Source organism: Erithacus rubecula, assembly GCF_903797595.1.
Source record: "Erithacus rubecula genome assembly, chromosome: 4".
NCBI lineage: Eukaryota > Metazoa > Chordata > Aves > Passeriformes > Muscicapidae > Erithacus > Erithacus rubecula.
In genome coordinates this window covers 12,557,539-12,580,673 of record NC_136686.1, presented here as the reverse complement: position 1 = coordinate 12,580,673, position 23,135 = coordinate 12,557,539, and the positions used below count along the sequence as shown (strand labels likewise).

Below are 23,135 nucleotides of genomic sequence, written 5' to 3'. Positions count from 1 at the left end.
GCAGTCAGATGTCATCAATATGAGGTTTTTTTGAAAGCACTTTTAATCACTATTTCAACCATATCCAATTGGTGGGAGGGGGGAATCTGAATATACGATATATATTTTGCATATCAGCTTATTGTTGGAAGTGTTCTAAATAAAATAATTCACAGAAAGTTAGATGAATTATGTAATTGCCTCTTAAAATTGGCAAAATATGCAAGATGAACAAGTCAAGCCTAATAAAATTAAAATGTGCTGAATTTACCATTCATCTATGTTCTGAACAATTATTCTGATGTCTGATGAAAATGAAGCTCTCATTTAATTGGTTCCTCACATAATACAATAAAATTAATTTTAGAAGTTAAATACCATAAACTTCCTCGGGGAAAATTGCTGGTGTGTGTCTGTTTTTCAGTCAGTCATATGTTTCATCGTTTGATGGAGGATCCATGTGGATTGTCTTATAATTTTACTCGTGCTCACTATCCATGTTTCTGTCTTCTAAAGAGACTTTAGTGCTAATTTCTGATTTAAGTGTGTCAGCTGACATGCAGGTCATTGATAATCACAAATCACAAGAAAAAGCTATTGACATTGCTGTTTTTATCAGAATGTCAAAAATAGAAACCATGTGCTGTGAAGACCACAGACTGTACCTTCTTTATAAAGATGCTAGTTATCTTCCCGGGATACTGTTTATGCCTTGAAAAAGAATGAGCATATGACTAAATCCTCATGTTCCTCCCAGGATAAGGAAAGAGCAATAGCACTGTGGAGAGAAACAGCAAGGAGGAACTTTTGGTAACAACTTTTGCTCTCAGCATCCATGAGATTGTGATGGTTCTGTAAGGTTGCAGATGAAATTAATGGAAGCAAGGCTGTAAAATATAAAACACAACTAAAGACTGCTTCTAAATGAAAGAATTTCATAGTCCCCAATCTCTGTGTGGTTTCTCCTAATAATTCTAATAAAAACAAAGCCGACAAGCAAAACAATGGGGACCTGTAAATACAAGCTGGTAGTTTCAGCTCAATTTCTAGGTCATGAAAGATGTCTGGTGTTACTTCACAATTATTCATAGCTGGGCAACAAAATTAAGTAATGATTTTTTAAAATTCATTATATTCATGGAAATACTTTGGTTTTCCTTGGAAGCTGGATTTTTTGAATAGGTGTAATTTATTCAACTGATATAGAAAAAAACATTTTAAAATGTGTATCCTGAAATCATAGGATTATTCTGGTTGGAAGGGATCTCAGAAGGGTTGCAGTTCAACCTCTTGCTTCATGCAGGGTAATCAAGGAGATAGCATCAGATTACTCAGGGCTTTATTCAGTTGAGACTTGCAAGAGTGTTTGGACAGCTTGTTTCAACATCTGGCTGTCTTGTGGGGTAAAGCTGATCCTCTCCTGATTCACTTTTTGTCCATTGGCTCTTATCCTCTAAGCAAAGCCCACCAGAAGGAGCCTGGTTTACAAGATCACCTTGTAGAGATTGAAAAGCTGCTTTTAGATCCCTCCAAACCTATCCCTACTGCAGACTGAATTGTTTCCCTAAAACATAAAACAGACTAATATCTCGGCCAATACTGTCCTGAGCTATCCTCAGAGACAATCAGTTCTGATTTCTTTTTGGAAGCCACTGGTGGTATCTTGTTCACACTCTTTTTCTTACTAAATTTGTAATCCCTAGAGGCAGAATCCAGGGAACACTGCTCATGTCTCTCACAGCCTCCCATTACTTTTTTCCACCACCACACCAAGAAAATGAAAGGAAAATGAAGTTGAGAATAAATGAGTGGGGAGAAGAGATGCAGTGCCTTACCTGTCAGTTGACCATCAGCTGTGATTATTAATTTTAAATACACTTAAGTGATAAACTGAAATAAAGAAGTAATAAATGATTGTGGGTTTTTGTAGAATTTGTCAAAAATGTGGGGAAGAGAATTAGAATTCCTTTTCATTCAATAGAATGTATTGTAAGAAAATGGTTATTTTGGTATTTTTCATGGAATTTAGTTTAGCAATCTGGTCTTGGAAATTACAATTTAAGATTTAGATTTTGTTTCATACTCTTCTTATTCTTTACACTGTTTGCTTTTCTCTTCTTCCATGATCTCCAACTTTTTTCATTTGCTGTCCCTGAAGGATAGGTAGGAAAAAAAAATGAGTTTTTTTAAAAATAATGAGAAATAAATGCCCTACTTCTCTTCTGGTATCATCTTTTTAAGAGAAGAAAATTTCAGGAAAAAAAATCAGTGTTCTATTGTTTCATATAATCAGGTTCAACTTTAAAATCCTGTCAAAACATTATAATTTAACAGTAGCATGCAACTTGATTTATGTAGCAAGTAAGACAATTGTGCCTGCTCTGAAGAGCTTGCAGCCTGTCAGAAGACAAGACAAGACACTAGAGGGGATTACACCATGAAGGAAAATAAATGAGATAAGTGACAGAAAAAGGAAAACAAAAAACATCTTAAGAGTTTTGATGAATGGTACAACAGACATAATGTTAACTCTTATGGGTTTTTTTTGTTTTTTTTTTAAGTCTTAATGTTTTTAACTTAAAAAATCTCCTTTGATAAAATTTCACAAAACATATAAAATGTTTAGGAGCCATTGTTGTATTTCCACAAGTATGGAATAATTTCATACTTATGAGTTGGTAGCCAGTCAGTTGAAAATCAAGTTCGTAAACACAGGGCTGTTATTTTGTGTGTTGGGACAGGATGTCCACTTGGCTCTGTACCACAAATTAACTTTTGCAGAAAAGTGTTTTCAGTGGAGGATCATAGGAGAGTTCATAGAAAGAGTGGTTTGAAAGTGAATGTACTTCATGAAAAATCATCTTGTAAGCAAGACCTTGGAAGATTATTTTGGGCAAGGATGAAGGTGTGATTTGAAATTGAAAGAAGTTGCAGTGCATAAATTATCAGGAAAGAGGTTCTGGGTATGTTTGTGGAAGATGGACCAGAAGAAGGATAGAGAAATAAAGTATTGGCACAGATTTGAGGATTCAGCCTTGTGTTCTGCCCTGATCCACTGGCATTGCCCACAGTGGGCACTAACACCTCTAATATTCCCCCTCAGATCCCCCAGGATAACATTTCCCCTTCCCTTCTTTAGCTGCTGCATTGCCAGCACATAAATCCTGTGTTCTCTTTGTGTAGCCAGTCTTGAATAATTCTGCTCTTTAAAGTGATGTCCCCAGCTAACTGGAAAATAATTATATATTAGGCAATAATACATCAGCTAATGAAATAATTTTTACCATATGGCCTACTAAAGAAAAACAACTATAAAATTCTCTGATGCTTTGTTTGTACAAAAAGTCCACACATGACAAGAGAGGTAGCTTGGAACATGAAACGACTACACAAAATGTTTCTTTTGGTAGCTGAAAGATGCTCCTGCCTGCATGCATTCAATTAATAACAAACTTTTTACATGAAAATGTTATATGGTAGTTTGAGATTTTATTGGTGTTTTTAGAGGTACAGACTTGTGAATGGATTGGGAAATGCCTATTTCTAAGAACTGTATGCCTTGTCTCACATTCCTGAAATATTCCTAGAGCTTGGGGGGAAAATGTAGCTACTTCTTAGATCTAAAAATAAGGTATTTACTAAAGATGTATTGAAATAGTTATGCATTTCCCAGATTTCAGAATTAGCTAAAACAGCTTAGTCAAGAAATTCAGTCTGATATGGGAAGAATTTTAAGGATAGTAGAAAGATGTAATATGTTCTAGAGTAACAGCAAAAAATGTATATCAGATAAGACCCGAGATCTTTAATATTTTGAGGGCTGGCAGTTGCTCCTGCACTGTGTGATGTTAATATGTGGGTGCTTGGCGTCTTCATGGATAGGGTCCCAAAACCTTCCCTGGGTCTGAAGTGTCTGAAGAAGTTTTTTTTGGTCTGTGGATTTTAATCTTGGCTGTTCCACTCGGTTATTGGTGGGAATAGTGGAATTTATGAATTCGCATGATGGACTGAGGCTTATAAATATATGTGGAGAGAAATGTGGGAGAGTGCAAGGAGGCTGATCTTTTCATATATGTGTTTCAATACAAATCATTCAAAAGTAGAAATTTAATGAACTGGAAGAATCAGCATTATACTGAGAAACTTTTCTCTCTTTTTTTTTTTTTTTTTTTACAGTTGAAAAATTAAAAATGTTATTTTCTTTCATGGCCTTCTTTTGATCAGAATGTCTTCTTTAAGATAGACTTTTGGAATGATGCTGTGGAAGCAGCTAAACGCCCTTGTTCCTGACTCTCTGAGCAGTTTTCCTTTTTCTCTGTGGCTTTGCATGTGTAAGGCCCACTGCTTAGGTCACAAAATAGAAAACATCAGGCCAGAAAAGTTTTTGATTCAGTTCATGGTAGGAAAGGAAGGTGGGTGCCTCAGAAAGCAAAATAGAATTGGAAAATATAAAACAATGGCATTCTCTGGGGAAGAAAAAGAAACCCAAGCATGTCAGGAAATCTGTTGCCCATTGACAAATAAGTAAATAGAAATGTTGTGGCCTGAAACTGGTGCAAAGACACTTGGAAATGGGGATGCTTGGGTGGACATTTTTGGTTTGAATTGATTGGCTGGTTAGCCTTGAAAGACTGTGAGGCTTCAGTCAACAAAGCATTAATTGATGTTCTTAAATACAAACATGCACAGTTATTTATGTTAAATACATGTTAAGATGCTTTACCAGTTCAGTTTCTGCTGGTCCTCCATTACTAGAAGTTGTGGTATATAATTCTTAACAGGAGGAGATCAAAATCATTGAATGAAAAGGTCTAAAGAAGGTTACATTATCAAAGGGGAAAATAAACATTAGCAACTTACCTGAATGTGTGTACACCAACACAGCCTATTTCTAACATTTAAAAAAAAAATAGATTGATTTATTTTCCTTTGTTTTCCATTTTCTGTAACTCTTAAGGCTTGATAACATTTGAAACTTTGATTCAGAAATAGCTATTAATGATTGTACAGAGCACCCTGCATTACCTCCTCAACTCTCTTTTATTTTTTTGCCCAGTTCATTCAAAAAAGCACAATAACTGGAAAAAGTTTTAGTCTACCTTTTTAGTGAAACAGCAACATTTAGGTAGATTTTCCTGATAGAGTGTTCTGCTTTTTCCATAGTCTTATTTCCAGTGGCTGCTTTTGTTCTACAGAAATCAGGCATGCCACCAGAACACAGGGATATACAGAAATGCTTAGTTTGGTGGAAAGTGTTAAAACATTTTATCACTTGAAGAAGCAATATAATATGTGTAACATTTCTTACTATTTTTTCTAGTTTTCTTAATAGTTTTGTGGATGGGGTAGTATGAAGTTTATTTTAACAAGTCAGATGGATTAGAAGTGACCAAAAGTCAGCTCTCCATACCATTAAAACATGCCAGTCTCCATCTCAATTTTTGTCATTTCAGGTAATTTTCCTTCATAAATGCCTGCATTTTTCTTAAAACCTGTACTGGCTCCATTTATCTCATTGAGCACAATGCAGTTCTTACTAAAACTGAAGTAGTTTTCCTTCAGAAGCAAAATTGAATCTGAAGTTGTGGAGTTGGTGCGGGGCTTTCAAAGGCTTGTATCTGATTTCCTTAGCTTCACTTGCTTTTTCCTGTTGTAGGATCTAACCCTGCCACTAAAGTGAGACTTTTTTTTTCTTGCCTGGAAGAAAACAGTAGTCAGTTGAGTACCATTTCTGCTCTGCGTGAGGCTCAGTTTACTAACAGTGAGAAGAGTTTAGTTAACTTCATATTTTGGACAAGCTTGTAAATTTGTTTCCTTCTAATGCTGTGATCTTATCAAGGTTGTACTGTTTTCCTTTTCTTCTCCTCCACCCCCATCTTCTTTCTTTCCTTTTTATTGAATTGCAGCCTTCTGATCAATGTGCACTTTTTTTTTTCCATTTCCCTAAATACATCATGAAAAAGGATGAGGTTTCCGCCTTAATTGCTTGTGCCTTTTATTCACATTCCTCCTTCAGCCAGAATTGTGAAAAGACTGTTAGTAAAAGGCTGCACAATAGAGCTTTTCATTAGGCCTCAACAAGGCACACAAAAGAAGGCTTTTGGAAAGAGTGAATGCAGGACTTTAATTTGCAGGTGGAGAGTAGATAAAAGGTGCTGACGCCTCTATTATTCTCTTACTTAGGTGACCCCTACCCTGTTCAGCTGATCCCAACTACCATGGCAGCTGCTGCCGCAGCAACACCAGGCTTAGGCCCACTCCAGCTGCAGGTAAGTCCCAGCACAATGCAGAGGAGACAAAGGTTAAGTAAATATGAAAACCAGTTTTCTCTTCTTTTGGAATACAATGCAATTAACAGGGGTTTTTGGGCTGTTCTTTTCACATAAAATTTGCATCTGAAGCAAGAGAGTCATCAAATGATAACACATTTTTCCTTTTACCTTGCTGGAAGTTTTTGCTACGTTTTTGTGTTTCTGTTGTCAATTTAACTACTTTTAGGTTTGTACTTTGAATTTCCTTGTAGCAGTACATTTGCTTTTTTTATTGATGTGGTTTAACCTCAGATAACAACTCAGTACTACACAGCCATTCATTAACTTCCCAAAAAGTGGTGTGAGTAAGAGAATTGGAAAATACAAGGTAAAACCTATGGATTGAGATAAGAACAGTTTCATTATTGATATAAAGAAAAATACAATAATAGTAATAGCAACAATTATAATGAAAAAGAGAGAAGAATAAAACCCAAGAAAACAACTGCTTTCCACCTGCTAACCAGTGCCCAGCCTGTCCCCAGGCAGTGGTTGACCCCTCCTGAGTAAGTGTCCCCAGTTTATAAACTGAACATGATGTTCTCTGGTATGGAATATTCCTTTGGCCAGTTCAGGTCAGCTATCCTAGCCTTGCTGCCTCCCAGTGTTTTTGTGCAGCTTCTCACAGACAGAGCATGGGAAACTTGAGAAATCCTTGATTTAGGGTGAGGGCTACTTAGGAACAGCCAAAACATTTGTGTGTTATCAAACATTATTCTCATCCTAAATCAAAAGCACACCACTACCAGCTACTAAGAAGAAAGCCAGTGCTATTCCTTCTGAAACCAGGACACTTTTCCATTAGCTCGTTCTCATGAAGGCTGTAAAATACCAAAAGAAAATGGATTGTCAGGCAGAAAAGTTCTGTCCTGACAAGCACTTCTAAACTGCTTAGAAGTTGTAAACATGATTATTTCCTTTTAGTCAGAGCAATAACTGGCCCCTCCTACTGTGTTTTGTGGTATCCAGAGCATTTTAGGCACTGCTGTATTGCAGATAATTAGTGATTATACTAATTTAACAATGACAATTAGAAAACAGATGGAAAGATGCTAAAGAGTTTGATTTTTTTTCAGCTACAGTTGACCTGCTAGCCAGATGTATCTGATTCAGACTGTCAGTATTCTGGATTTTGGAGGCATTAGGGTGTGCATGGGTCTTAATGATAGCAAGTCTTTGGATATTCCTGATCAGCCCTTTACACAACCTTTGTCAAGTAATTGGAATTAAGCAAATGTGATGTCTGTTGCCACTGTGTGAATTTTGCTACCTGTTGTGTATGCTTGCCTGGTAGGATGAAGCCGAGTAATATTTGGGACTGAGAGGAAGTCAAGGTCCAAATCATCTCTAATTCTGCAAAGTCTGAATTGCCTACTTCAGAAAATTTTCTGGATTGCCTAGAAAAGAGCCTACTCTTTTCTAGAAACATAAAAAGCCCCAATCTCTCCATTGAAAATTCATCTCCCTGCTCTTTATTATTTGCCAAGTCACGTGGAACAGCAGAGCTTTATACCTGCTTGGAAAGGCTCAGCATTTGTAACTGGGATGTGTGAAATGAATTAGCCAGCTCAGTTTGGCCCACATCAGTATGAAGTAGACATCAGATATTTCAGTTGTTTGGCCAGCGTACTAGAGCGTGGGACATAGTTCTGGGGATTTTTTTATTTTATTTTATTTTAACACAGCCAGCGGAAGTTAGCTGAGTTTCACAGAAATAGCTGCCAGTGTGTAAGCTGACACATTCCATGCACCACAGAGGTTAATACATTCATTCCTATTGTGCCTTAGTATGAAAAGCTACATTGTCTGTGTGTTATTTTATTATTCTCTGAATTACTAAAACTGTAGGCGGCTTGAGAATCATGGGAGACATATAAGTCGTCAATCTGAAATGAATTTTGAGGCATAACGTCAGTATTGATAAAGTGCATACAATAGCCAAACACACAAGAACAGACATATGGAAGAAAGAGGGTGGGGGAAAAGGAAAAACAAACATGGAGCTATCTAGCAATGTGAAAACAGCAGTATGATTCTAATTCTCATTTTTGCAATCATTCAGACTAGTCTTAAAACAATGCATCAGTGCTCCAGTAAGACGGTAGGGTGGTTTCCTTTCATTCCAGAACCAGATTTGGGCTGTGTCTATGCGTGGTGTAAACTGAGGTATCCTGATTAAAATATCACCATAACACTTTTCTTGATGAAATGGCCTTGTGCAAAAGTGACTGCAGTCGTAAGTATCTTAAGATGACTTTAGGTTATGGAAGAGCTGAGAACCTCAAAGGCCTCTTGTTTCTGTGCAGAGAACATTAAAATGAAAATATTGACCAAATTCACCTGTGTTGTTTTGCTATGTGTCTGGAATTAGAGGGAGAGTTTGGCAGCCAGTCAGTGAGAAAGGCTCAAATTACTAACTTAGTAGACTCATAAATTTTTCAGATCTGATCTCCAAGGGCAGGTATATGCTAGAAATAAACTGAAGCTGACTTTTCTTCACATCTTAACAGTGATTTTTAGCTATCATTGCAATCTACCTGATAGAAATTGGACATGCCTCTTAACTTCTGGTGCTATTTGAAAGAGTCAGGCTAGATTTGCTCCTGGGAAGGTTTTATCATATAGGACTCAAAATGGATGCTCACCTATGCTAGCATAAATGGACCTCAACTTAGTTGTGAGACTAGAAAGACTGTGCCTTCCAAACTTTGTTCAAATCCAGTTTAGCTTGATGATGACTTTGTTGAGTTATAAAGAAAGATTCATGATGTTTTTAGTCCAAACCCACCTTTAAATGGCTTTGCAGTCTCTTTCAAGGAGGAACTCTTCTTACTTCAGACATTCCCCTGCATTACTTATAATTGTGATGTTCCCTACACACCCATCTGGTCATCAGACAGTAAGAGGTCAGAAAAGTGGAATGTTTCATCTTTTCTTCTTTCTCTATCCTCCCTAGCACTCATCTTTCAGATTTTGTGTACTTAAAACAGGGGAGATCAAAGGACCTGACACAATGCTCAGTTTGTTGCTCCCAGTAAAATTTAATACACAACATTATCTCAGTGAAGACAAAGCCAAGGAATTTTTCTTGTTTGTTTATTCAACAATAAACATGTCTTTGTTATTTCACTAGAGAATTTTAAGTAAGGTCATGGCTTTAGTAGTGTATTATGAGATCAACAGGAAGTACTTTTTTTATCCCGGGTTATGAAAATTGAATTTTTATTTTTGTAAATGAAATGCACACTGTATTTAGAGAAGAAGAACTAGCACCTGATTGTTTTTCTGTGGCGAAGAAACTGTTTGTCAGTGAAAATGTAATCTCTCATTTTGAAATGCCCTGTTGATTTGCAGTAACAGCTTTGTAATCCGAAGTCCTCAGTTTCTCTCCCCACCTTTGAGTCCCCACTCACCCACTGAGGGGTACAGATTCTGTCATCTGATATTTGCCACAATTAGGCATGAGGGATTGCCTTGATTTCCAGCACCCACAGCGGGACTAATGACTCAAGAGGAATGGAAGCTAAAACTTATATTGTTAGATAATGTAAAGGAAGTAGATGGATGGGGCCATGTTGGAAAAGCTGGAACTAATACGGTGCAAACTTGTACTTGTTCTCTGATGAAGTGTTGTCTATCAGCCCCGTGTATTCACTCATTCCCCCTTTTAATGATAAAAAAGCCATTTGGGGGGGCGAAGGGGGAAGTGGTTTTAGCTTTCCTCTGTTACTGAGAAAATTCGGTCCTGAACATTGCTGCGGTGAAATCCCACTGGGTAAGCACATGGGTTTCTTTCATCAATTTTTTCCCCTTTTAAACATCATCTGGTCTTTTTCTTCAGGAGTGGTGCAGCATGACGATTATGTTTCAAACAAATGAGAAAAAACCTGAACATAAATTGTCACTGTGTTTTACTGAATAAGGCTAAAGACCTAAAAGTACTGTTGTATGCCTTTTATGAACATGATGTTTTCCTATGTGATTCAGCAAATGAGGAAATTGAGTTCCTCTGTCTTGAAGATTAGCATTCAAAGCTGTAAACATAGATGTGGTGTAACAAGTTTTGCATAAAACTAAACTGGAAGGGTTTATTCTGGTACCAGTCATCTTGGGCATAGCTAAGTATAAAATAGATGTTTTCATAAGTCTGAGAAAATTCTTTAAAAAAACGTATCTGAAATGTTCTTTTCTGATAAAAAGTATTTTATGAGTAGTTTCTGAGCATTAGGAAACAAAGTAACTTATCATACAGTGTGAAAACTGAGAGGAATCCGCACCATTGGGAGTGCGAATAGTTCAGATTTCCCAGATTGCTTGGTTGATAACCAGATAGTGGCAACAACTGATTAATTGGCAGTAACATAAATGCTGTATATACCCATAAATCCATCGAAATATAATGCTGCATGAATAATGACAGCTGCCTGTGTAGTCAGTCTTACTGTATAGACATTTTGTGTCCTGTCAAAACAGTATAGCAGTCTGATGTAATACAGACTTCCTGCAAACATCTGCTCTTGGAAAAAAACACCCCAAAAAGTTTGAAGTGCCAGCATTCAAGCTTTCTTCTCTCTTCATCTTAGCATGAAGCAGGACTTCATAATTATTTGTGGTTGTGTTCAACATGATGTCCAAATCTGTCACTGTATGAATCAAGAGAACCTCCCGTCAGTGTCTAAGTATGAAAGCATTTTAGCTGGGTCTCAGTTCTGAACACTGGTCATTAAAAGAGTCCTGTATTCTCTGACTATTTGTATAAAGAAGATGAGCATATTTAGACCTTAAACAGTCTGGCCAAGTTTTTTAATCTCTACTTCCTATATTAATTACTTGGGTCAACTATTTTTTCTTACCACAAACCTATTCTCTTAGTTGTGTGGTAAGATGCATACCAAGGACTGAATTTAAATGGAATTTTAAAAACTGGAAATATTCAGGCCTCAAGCATGCACTGATGTAAGAGATTAGACTTTGGGAAAAATTAAGCCAGTTTGGAGTTTGTTCATCCTGCTGTTATTTTGGTGTCAACTCAGTACAAATTTTCCTTTGGAAAACCTTGCTTCTAGGTATCTTAAGGATCCATAAGCATTGGACAGTATAGAGCACTTTAACAAGTGTGCAGTTACTGATCAGGAGGCAGAGTGTTCCAGTGATCATACCACTATTCCATAAAACTTCTGTTGCCTATGAAACATAAGTAAAGCATGAAGTAAAAGTAAAAAGCCTTCTCAGCCAAATACCTTTTTTTATCCTTACATACCAGCGTTCTTTTGGTTTCTTAACCATTGCAGGGATAAGCTACATATCTCTAATACTTCTCTGAAGTATCTCTTTAAGTTTCATTTTAAATATTGCTGAGGACAGAATTTCCCTTTCCTCTTGAATAGATATTACCATATTGTCATGCATTAATTGTCAAGCACATGCAATAACTGGGGGTGGGGTTTTTGCATATCTCTTTCTGACTTTTTGCTATAATCTCTAGATATAACCAGTTTTGCTAGATTAAACAGTTGACCTTCCAGTGTTGCAATGCCTCGAATCTGTGAAGGATTTGATTCTGAAAAAGCTGTACAAACACTGTAGTGATACATCTGAATATTGAAAACTTTATTCTTTGCTTGTTTTGGGGACTCGAGTTGCCAGAGCTGCAAAGACACATGAATTATTTCTGCAGAAGGAAAGTCTAGCGTCCCACTATTGTCTCCACAGAATGTAGCCAAGAGATGGCAATACTTTATCCATTATTCATTTATTCTGCAGTCTGCATTCATGACCTCTTTGGGATATTACTATAACCACCAGTTCTTTGCTTACAGCAGAGTGAACTGTTTCTTAGCAAGATTATTTCTTCTATTTGCTGGGCAGTGTCTTCCTTTAAATACTATTTAAGCTGGCTTCAATAGTGAGAGTCAGTGTCTTTTCCCTCTTTGTTTTTTTACTTTACCTGTTCTCATTAATTGGACTCTGACTTCATTTGTAGGGAATGAATCATTAGGACACAGTTTAATTACAATATTATAATGCTCTTGCACTCCACTTAAGTATTATAAAAAAAAAAAAAAAGGTAGAATTAGATTTTCACTATGAGCACACACACATCTGAGGAAAAAAAATAACCAAGTACATGAAAAGTGACATTAGCATAACCAAAATATGGCAGACGTCCATCTGCCATTAGCTCAGTGTATGACTGTACTGCTTCTTATGGCCATCACAAATAACAAAAATAATAGAGTAATAAAGCAACATTTTTTGTTGGGTGCCCTTTAAAATCATTTTTTTAATTGTTGCATTGTGGTGATTCTATATTCCCTACTTCTGTCCACCACTTCTTTCTGTCTTTGTAAGTGAATGTGTTGGCCACTACATATTTGCCACCTGTGCTGCACATGGGTAACCAAGACGGCTATTTCAAAAGAGATCAGTAAAGATCAAGGTCCTTTAGCTAGAAAAATGTGGGGCCAACTCTTCAAGTGAAAGAAGCTACGACCATCTAGCCATCTCTATGTTGTTGTGGGGTAAGTTGTCTTTGAAAAATTTTATCTTTCCAAGATTTCTTGGATTTTTTTATGAAGTCTCAGTCTGATAGTCATTAAGCTATAAAAGTAAAGTGTGGGGTGAGAGGCTGCTGGTTGCCAAGAGCATCTCTGAAAAATCCCTACATTTTTAGATGGAAAATTTTTTCTCAACTAACTCAAAAGCAAGCCTTGCAACACCAGGATACAGTTACTCCTCACTTTTTGTATACCTTCTGAGAACTAGAGATTGTGATACAATGTGTAAAAGCATGAACCACAGAACACAACTCAAATAAATCCTGTTCTTGGTGGGTAAATATGTTTTGTAGTTGGCATTTGAATAGGCCTTTCTTATCCTTAGAATCTTACACAATGTTATGGGTAAACTCAATATATTCTATTAAAATTTATTTGAATTAAAAGCTTGATCATATCATTTTATCAGAATCCAGTCAATTTAGGAACAACAGTGATTACAGCAGACTACATAGAAATGCTATGTGTTTTATTGGGCAGTGTGAATATCTGAGTGCACACACAGTGGGCATTTACAGGCAGTAAACACACATGGTCAAGCAATATCATGGCCACTCTGTGGGTTGTCAAATTAAAACTCTCTCCCCTCTCCAGGGGAAAGAATTAGCAGTGGTAGCATACTCATTTTATCTAGATTAACAGTCCTTCCTGCATAACTTTCAGATTCCATCCACATCTATGAAAAATGAAAAAAGACTGAAAAATGACCAGCCTGTCTGCCTTCCACTTATAACTCAGGCCTGCTGATTGCAAGCAGACATCTGTCTGCATGAGTGAGTTTTCCTCTAGGTTAAAGAGGCTGAATTCCCTCTTTCCCCTTCCCTCCAACCCTGAGTCTGCAGGGCAGACAGACAGAAGCACACATATGATTAATACAGCACAGCTGCAGGAGTGACTCATTTGCATATGTATTAACAGAGGCAAAAACAACAATTCAATTACATAGAGACATTCTGTATACTAAGAAACATATGCAAACAGCCTGGAAAAAGTGCAGCCAGCATTCTCTCTGACATTCCTGGGCTCACTTGGGCCAGAGTCAGAGTCCAGCAGTTTTCAAGAAAGAAAAGGAACCTGTTGTAAGATGCTTATCTAGCTATTGCACCTCCTTCCCCCACCTCCTGGGTTCCATTTGGACAATGGAAACACCATATCTTTTCTGTGTTATTTCTTGTACACCAGCCTTCAGCTTCATATTATTATCTCTTTACATATACTGAGGACAGTAAATCCTTTGCATATATGCATCCTTTCCGTATGCACATATTTATCCTATTTTTCTTTCACCTCATCACTTATGTTGTTTCTATTTTGCTTTGTCCTTCTCTGCCACAAGATTTCTCTTCTCGTGAATTATCACAAGATACCCATACTCTCTGCCTTTTTCTTGTACTGACCATGTATCATTGTATAATTCAGTGACTTTCTGCTATGGGACCATGAATCCTTTTAATGGATCTAAAAGGTGTCTCAGAGAAATTAACCTGTTTTAGGTAGACTGTTCTATCATGATACATTGGTCTTTGTCTCTGCTAAGAAAGTTGTGGGGTTCTCAAATGGGAAAGATGAAAACCCACAGGTGTTTAGTTGTCCATACTACAGCTGATGGGAATCTTGATAACTGGTACAGGATCTGATTCTAGTAATAGAAACAGATGTTCTCTGAATCTTATAGGAATTTATTACAGAGTAGTTTTGAGCAGCTTTCAAAAGCAGGTTGGAAGTATGGCAGCATTGGAACTTATGCTATAGGAACACTTAAGCCCTAAGTTAAGATTTTTTTAGCTCTAAGTTATTCCCTACCTTCGTGTTTTAACTAAAAAGCCGTCTGTGTACTCAGTATGCTTTTCATATGGGCCGTTCACACGCTGTAATATCCAATAAAATGTTCGGCCATCATCCATACCCAGTATCCTAATTTTTGGGAAAGCGAAACATTTAACATTGACCTTCATGTACTAGTTAAATAGAGCTCTATTTCAACTTCAGAAGGGATAACAAGTCACTAAAAACTTTTGGAAACCTGACAAAGCCATTAAGATGCCAAACTGACTTGGGTGGCAACCCTCTGTGTTTCAAGCAGCCTAAATGACTGGCTATTTGTTTGAAACATCTCCATGGTGGGAGCAGGGAAAAATAGGTCATGCAGGGAAGAGTGTGTAACTGTCTGGCAAGCGTGCTTGTGGGGTCAGGTCATCCTTAATTTCTTCTCTTGTAAAAATGTTACACTTGTTTCTTTTTGGGGTTAGCCTGACAGACGGAAGCAGATTACTCCTTGATTATTTATAAGGCATTAATTTTAGATGAATATTGCTGAAGTAACTGACATCGTAAGTAGTTTTAGCAGCCAGCAGAAGAGCCTGCTTGCAGATTGGATTATGACAGTCTTTACTTATACAGAGTCCTAAGACAAAGTCTGAAGTGTTTGAAAGAAGAGACAAGGAGAGGAGGAATCTGTATCAGCTAGGACTTTGTTTATACTTCTGTGCGATAGAACCAATACTTCAGATCATTGAAATTGTTATGTCAAAGCTGTGAGTTCAACCAGCTGCAAGACAAAACCAGTGTCAAAATAGCAGCACCTGCCTGGCAGTGTTTTAAGCCAGGAGGGAGAAAACCATCTGAGAATTCTTACATTGCCTCAAAGTAACTGTTGTAAAAGAAGTAAATAACAACCCTTGTACATAACTTGAGAAGCTTCTCTTCCTATACTGGCAACAGTTCAAATCTATGAGATGTTTGTGTTTCACATTGTTTCATGGCTTACATTCACTGGGAATTACTGCTCCTGGGAAAGGTCTGTATGAAAAATCTGGTAACAGAACCAAAAATACTTCCCCCCCTCCCGACTACTTTGTGTCCTTTGCACGTTCCAGACACTGGGTTTTGAAACAGTTGGCTAATGCTACTGGTTTTCCTATTATGTTGTTTGCTCTTTTCAGAGGAATGCTGCTGAAAAGAAGATTATATAATCATGTAGATCAGATTGTATAATCCTGAGCAAACTGTCCGGCGGGAGGAGGGGAGATGGAGCCACACTGAATGGAGCTTGGTTGGCTCCATGAGTGGGGGACCTCACTCTGAAACCACAAACTAGGGCGTTATGGGGCTCCTGTAAAACATGAAAGCTACTCAGACTAGGAACTTTTTCTGGGTATTTCTGGAGTTCATTGTTTTCATGCTGAACTCTGCCAATAGTGTGTATTCACAGTTCTCCAGCAGAACATCATGACAAACACACAGGAAAACTACAGATCACTGATGTGCATGCACTCCAGTGCTTGTGGAACAATGCTGCAAATAACAACAGGGAGAAACACTGACAAACCTACACAAACTTAGTACTTACTAATACATACTTACTTCTTCATCTCCACTGATCAAATTGCTTCAATTATTCATCCTAAAACATGGCACAAGGAATTCTCTTTTGAAGTCTTGCTTTCTCTGTTGTGCCTAGATCAGATGACATGGTTTGCTATGGTTAGATGAAGATTGGTGTAATATATGAATGTGTAAGAATGTTGATTTATGTCTTATTTCTTACTACAGTCTATTTTATGACCATTCTTTTTTGTCCAAAGTTTAGATAATTTCCAATTGACAAGGCAGAACAGGATAGAAATAAACAAACAGAATAGTAAATGTGTGCACAAGGAGTGCATCACTGGCCTGTGATATAAATTGCTTATGGCAAGAGCAGTGCAAACCTTTAGAAGTTTCTGAACTCTTACCCTTTATTTTATTAAGTCTGATTCCTTGCCAGGTTTAACTGTTAGCAGCCAGGATATTTAATCACCCTTTAAAGAATGGGGGCTAATATTAGGCACAGCTAATTACTGTAGACTGTAGATCAAAGCATTAGACAACAAACTGTTGAGGTGAGGAGGCTTGTTCTGTTTTTCTTTCCAAAGTCATCAGTTGAACTTTTCTCAGTAAAAGATACCTAGTATCTGTCGATCTAGCTTTCACAGTGTTAAACTTAATTATTCTGTGGTGCCTGGATAGCATAAGCTTGTTCCTGAAGTTAAGTCGAAGTGCAATTTTATCCCCCAATACATAGGGTCAGTTTCCTCAAATACCTTTTCTCTTTTCAGAGATACTTAATGCTTTCAGCTCTAGTGAATTTTGTAAGATCAATTTAAACAAGAAAATTCGAAGGCAACAGTACCTGTAGCTCCTAGTAGTCCTCAAGACTAGTTTTTAAATTTTGCAATCTGTATGAGCTCTAATCATTGGAGTCTGATTCCTAGACTGGCCTCTGAGTAACCCATTCACTTCACATAACTGCCTTATTTATTTGCCATTTTTACCAGTGCTCTGTTTCTGTTTCATTCATTGGATAACTAAGGAGAAAAGTACTGCAGGCCACTGGATTTACATTTCTTAAACCTTAGCCATAGAGACTGGTCACATCACAGATGAGTTACCTGCCTGGAAATATGCTGTAAGTTTGTTAAGTCATCTATCTTGAAGGTTGATAGACTCTGGAATTACAGGGAATTGGGTTGTCCAAAAGCTGTGGTGTGAGTTGTCTTTCTTTAATGGGCAAACACAGAAATGGAACTGAAAAGCAAAAGAAAAGGCATGTATGCAAGAAAGAAAAATGGTTTTTAAGCTGAGGGAAGCTTAGAAACAAGTATCCTATGATTATCAATACAATAGGAAAGCAGTAAGAAAGTTTTAAATGGTAGTAGAAAATGAGATTTTCAAAAGTGTTTTCCACATCTGCACCTCTGTGTCTTGCTGTTTGGAGGTATTTGTCTCTCTATTTAAAATCTGCATTGCAGCAGAGGCTTCTTGCTGTATTGCAAGCTGTACTTTGTTTTAGGAACCACAGCTGTGCCACATGCTACACCAGCAGCCACTGACAGGGGCAATCTGTTTGTGCTGTATTGAGGTAGTCAAATTGTCTTCAGGGACTTCTGTGGAGTGGCTTTTTTCAGCTCCTTCCTATAGGTACAATATCTTTTTCTCCCAAAGGGGCCTGAGGCTGCCAGTTTATGCTCAAGGGGGTGAGGTTAATCCTTCAGAGATGTGGGGAGCCATGAGGGGTGGTACTTGTGCCCCCATCAAATGTGCTCAGGGGTCCAAAAGAGTGTCATTCCTGTGTGTCTCCTGTAGAGACAGGGTTGGGGAAGGCTGGTTGTTCCTCAGCACACCTGGGCAGCAACACCAGTGACTGTCTGCCCTTCTGAAGGTGAAGTGTTAACTCTTCAGGTTACTGCTGTCCCTGTGCTGTAGTGTGAAAATTGCACCTGGCAACAAGTCCTCTACTCTTTCTTTCCCTTTCCATGATTCAAAACAGTCTTTATGATTTATAACAGTGTGTTCTCTGTAAATACACCAAAACAGTACAGCTTGTGATAATGTTATTAAAGTGTTTTAGGCCATTACTGTAGAATACAGCAGCATATTTATTTCGTTAAGGGAACCAAATGGTTCTAGCTGAATTTGGCACAAGAACACGGCTGGAATCCTAGTTTATCTCTCATGTAGATTTTGCCATTAAACTCAGAACTTCTGAAAATTGAAAATTTCATATTAGAAACACTAATAGGTGTGCTACATTTTATGATAATTTAAACTGTCCTTAAAAATCTCCTACTTTCTCCGCAGTAGTTCTGCATTAGTATGTGTTCAGTATTTCAATTTTTTTTTAAATAAACTAGGGCTTATTGGTGTTGAGGGTGAGCAATACATAGAATCATAAAATCACAGAATGCCCTGTGTTGGGAGAAACCTTACACATCACTTATTTCCAACCCCCCTGTTGTGGGCAGGGGCACCTTCCACTTGACCAGTTTGCTCAGAGCCCCATCCAACCGGACTAGAACACTACCAGGGATGGGAAAGCCACAGCTTCCCTGGGCAACCTGTTCCAGTGCCTTACCAGTGGAAAATATCTTCCTAATATCTAATCTCCACCCACTCTTGTCAGTTTGAAGCCATTTTCCCCTTGTCTTGTAACTACATGCTCCTCCATCTGTCCTGTAGGCTCCCTTCAGGTGCTGGAAGGCCACATTTAGGTCACTCCAAAGCCTTCTCTTTTCCTGGCTGAACAATCCCAATTCTCTCAGCCTTTCCTTGTAGCAGAGATGCTTCATTCCCACAGTGAACTTCATGCTCTCCTCTGGACTCACTCCATCAAGTTCATGTCCATCCTTACTGGGACTTCAAGGCTGGAGGCAGCACTGCAGGTCAGGTCTCCCCTGAGTAGGGCACAGGAGCAGAATCTCCTCACTCAGGCATTTGATTTAACTCACTCTCCTGCTGTGCCAAGAGCTGCCTGGGAATGGAGTTCCTTTTAGGAACTGTAGGTAGGAGCCCTCCTTACTTATACCATTATCATGGCAGCTTTGCTTCTTGCTGTATGCTGCTCTCATACAGTGATGGTGAGAGTAATTCAAACAGTATGTATCAGTGTGTCTTTGGGAAAGCTTTTAAAGAGCCCTGAAGAGATTTGGGAGCCCAGCAATAATTAATTTCTTATGGTGGATTTGAAAACGGGATATGCAACATTCGCACTTAATCGCTCCTCCTTTCCACAGCTATTTTATTTTTTCCATGCTTTGTTGTGCGAAAAGGAAATAGTAATCAAAATTCTATCAGACTGTTTGATGGTGAGGTGGTGTTCATTTGGTGATGCAGTTTTCATTGGATACAGTGAAAGACATAAGTGCTTAGTTTTTGCTTATTTGTGTGGTAGCTTGTTTCAGTGCTTGCTTTCATTTTAAGTGGGGAAAAAGAGAGTGAATGAGCATCATTTCCAAGCATTTCATCTTGTGTACTAGGATGTCATATCCTGCATGCTTTTTATTAGAATTTTGTTATTACACAGGTTAGGGAGATGGACTTGTGTACATAACCTGAGCTCAGAAAAAAGTTAGAAGAGATTCTAGAAGGAGCCATGACCTGCCCTACCCAGTTAAAACTCAAAGTATTCTGGTTAGATTTAAGAATTTCTCAAGTCTGATTGCTACTTTTTTTTTTTTTTTATTTTTTTTTTTTTGGCAACAGTTCACTCAGATTACTTTATTTCACTTCCCATTAATTGCTCCTCTGAAGCAAGTCCTTAAGGCATATAGGATAGGTAGACACTTGGATGGCAGATATTTCTTTCATATCACACTGGGTGGCATTACAGGTTTGTTTTCACTAAAAGGTATTGTTCCCCATCAAGTGTGGAAAGAAATGACTACTAAAAACCAAGGAAATGTTCCATTTAAAAAAAAAAAAAAAGCTGATTTGTCACTTTCCTCATTGACTATGAATTGAATAGACATCTAACCCTTAAAATACTTTCTCCCCCCTTTTTCTTTTTATTGCCTGGAATCTTAAAAGCTTTATCATTTGCAGTCATAAATTGAAAATATACACCAAACCCTCAAAGGGCAAGTATGAAATTAAATTATATTTGGGCAGCTGTAACCTTTTAAAACTATCAGATTCCAGTTAATGTATTTCTTCCTGTTCTGAATGCTGCCATGGTGTTTGATGGTGGGAAGCAGTCCAAAGGGCATTAGGAGATAATAAATTCACTGGAAATTTCACCCTGAGGCGAGCCTTGATACACCAAGGCTTCCATTTAGCAGGACTGACCTAAAAATCTTGTCACATTCAAAGGTCACTTAGGTTGGGGTTGGTGTGTCCCATCTCTCTTTCCCTGGTGCAAAGAATGACAGCTCAGCTCATAAACAGCCATCAGAATATGGAAGACAAGCAGGAGGGGGAGGGAGGAAGGTTAATACTGCTGACAACTTCTTAAATTTCCTAGGTCAGTTTTCTAGGCCAATGGGACCAGATAACCATCTGTGAGGCTGCTTGTTTCAGCTACTTAAAATGGCAACTCAGTTTAAAGAGGTTACGGTGGACCATGGAGATCTGAAACAAGGGAGTCCCCCCATGTCTGCAAATGTCATGTAATCCTGCTAGGACACATTATACTGTCTCTGAACATTTCCTACTTGCTACCAATCTTGTTAGTCAAAACAATTTGCAGTTCATACAATGCCTTACTTTCAAGGAGGGTCAGAAGTCTAAAAAGCTGTTAGTAATGACACTGATAGGTGTCATCTGTAAGAGCAGTGATTCTGAGGGAGCAATTTGGCACTAATTATAAACAATAATGAAAGGTAAGATATTTTCAATCTCATGAGAAAATCTGTGATGTAGATCCTCTACGATGTTGCTTATCCTAAGCTTATTAAAATCAGCATAATCCTCCCACACAATAATTTAAAGCAAGAGGCCCTTCAGGATGACTGTGTCTTTCAGTCAAAGTTTCTACTTCTGCAATTGAAAGCTCCAGTGGGCCCTTCCTATGCTTGCAGTATATTAAATATTAAGGTCAGGGCTTGCAGGTACATGGTAAAATTGTATTTGAAGGACAAAGATCTAACTTAAAATTGGTCTTCTTTAATTGGAGATGAGCCCTGCAGTATATGTCCATTGTATCTTGGTGGTATGGATCTCCTTCTTTAAATTCCCTAAGAAGAGGATGAGAGAGACAGACATCCAGTCACTGCTGGGATGCAGGAGGCAAAGATTCCCTCTCCTACAGCTCAGCCCATCTTGATGGGAAAAATAAATTGTTGGTCAGTGTCCTTCTGGAATGTGGTAACAACCCACTGTTGGAGAAAAGATACTGTGTATGGTATAAGCATTGGTCTGATTCTTTGGGAAATATTAAGTTGAAGAAAAAAGTTAAAAAATAAGTTATTAAATAAAATCTCTGTAACCTTGGACATGTGAGGAAAAAAAAATCAAATTAAATACACAAGTTCCAAAATTCACAGGATATTAACTGAGTGAGGTTTTCAACTCCTCCTGGAAATTTGCTGATGTCTCTCCATGAATTTTAGTAAATCAGAGGATTGTAAATTTTGTGTCCCTTTGCTTGTGAAAACTAAACTGAAGTATAACTGTTATTTTCAGAAGTATTTCTCACATTCTTACAAACATACTATATTTGAGGCAAACACAGTAAAGAAGGGCAAGATTGGCCAGCTGTCAGTGTTTGTCTTCATTTTCCTTGGGTTCACACTCTACTTTATGTTAACATATATGTTCTCTGCACAAAGCCAAAGTAATTTGCAAGCAACTTTGGGGGAGTTATTTGCCATTCCCCACATGTTCTGTCCTGAAAATGCAGCTCTATGCCTTATCAGTTGGATGACTTTGAGTAAGATAAAGTCACTCTCCATCTAACTGGTATAACAAGAAAAAAGGAAATGTGTGTTTTTCATGAGATACAGAGAGGACAGATATATTTCACTTTAAATTCAGCTGCTGTCACAAAGTTTTTAAAGAATACATAGATGTCCTGAGCACAGACTAGCTACTTCATTTTTTCTTTTTTTTTTTTTTTATTCAGGAGATGGGGTGATAATAACCTTTAGCCATGGATGCCTAACATGTATAAATCATCTGGTATAACATTGGAAGTTCCATTCTAGTTTTTATAAAGTGAGATGAGGGTGATTAGCTCAGACTGTTCCCACTTAGTGTCACTTTTCTACTGTGGCCCAATTTCCTTTTCATTTTCCTAGGTATTTCCACTTAACTAGGAAGGGTGGACCATAAAGTCAGAATTCTTTCTGTGATGGCTGGTGGGGCATGGAGCAGCAAGACCAACTCTCTATTTCTATAGCAGTTGGAATTTGGGAAAGTCACTGAGTAGGAATCAGTGCAGACTTTTAATTCCCTATGTCAGTAGAGTTTTCCATCTTTGGGAAGTGTGGATATCCCATTGTGCTGATCTCAGTGCATTGCTTCCCTATCTTTTCCTAGTCATGTTCTTTCCATTTCATGCCAGATGACTTTGGACAATTGTCAATGGTCCTGATGTTAATGTTGTTAAATGCATGATAGAAATATAGATGGTGAGAAGTAGTATTGTATTTAGTGGCTGTGATATTGGCAAGTGCTTTTTTGCTACCTTAGACATGGCTTTTATTGTGGTGAATATGATCACTTTGAGCAGAGGCCTGTCCTGTGCCATGGTGTTAACTGGAGAAGTTGAGAGATATTCTGCAGTTGCTGACTTTGGCAAAAACAAGGAGTATCCCTGTGTAATGGAGGATTGAACTGTTCCTTGCCTTATTCATGCCTCCCACACTGGAGTCACAAGCACTGGGTAATGTTAATATTTGTCACAGAAAAAAAATTTAATTGGCAGAAGTGTTTCATATATAAACAATAGAAGGGAGAGACCTTCCCTCTTCTGCATTGTGCTGGGTTCCTTAACCTTGCTAATTATAAAGGAAGGGACTGTATGGAGGGTATT

General features: G+C 37.9%; 1 protein-coding gene across 20 annotated transcripts in view; it reads left to right on the top strand.

Moving 5' to 3' along the window:
• SOX5 (SRY-box transcription factor 5) overlaps nucleotides 1-23,135 on the top strand; it is a 607,966-nt gene that overhangs the window by 516,743 nt on the left and 68,088 nt on the right. For all 20 annotated transcript variants that reach the window (XM_079305083.1, XM_079305080.1, XM_079305086.1 and 17 more), the window contains one exon: nucleotides 6,163-6,248. In XM_079305083.1, coding sequence (XP_079161209.1) covers nucleotides 6,163-6,248 — 86 coding nt within the window. The remainder of the gene's footprint in view (nucleotides 1-6,162; nucleotides 6,249-23,135) is intronic.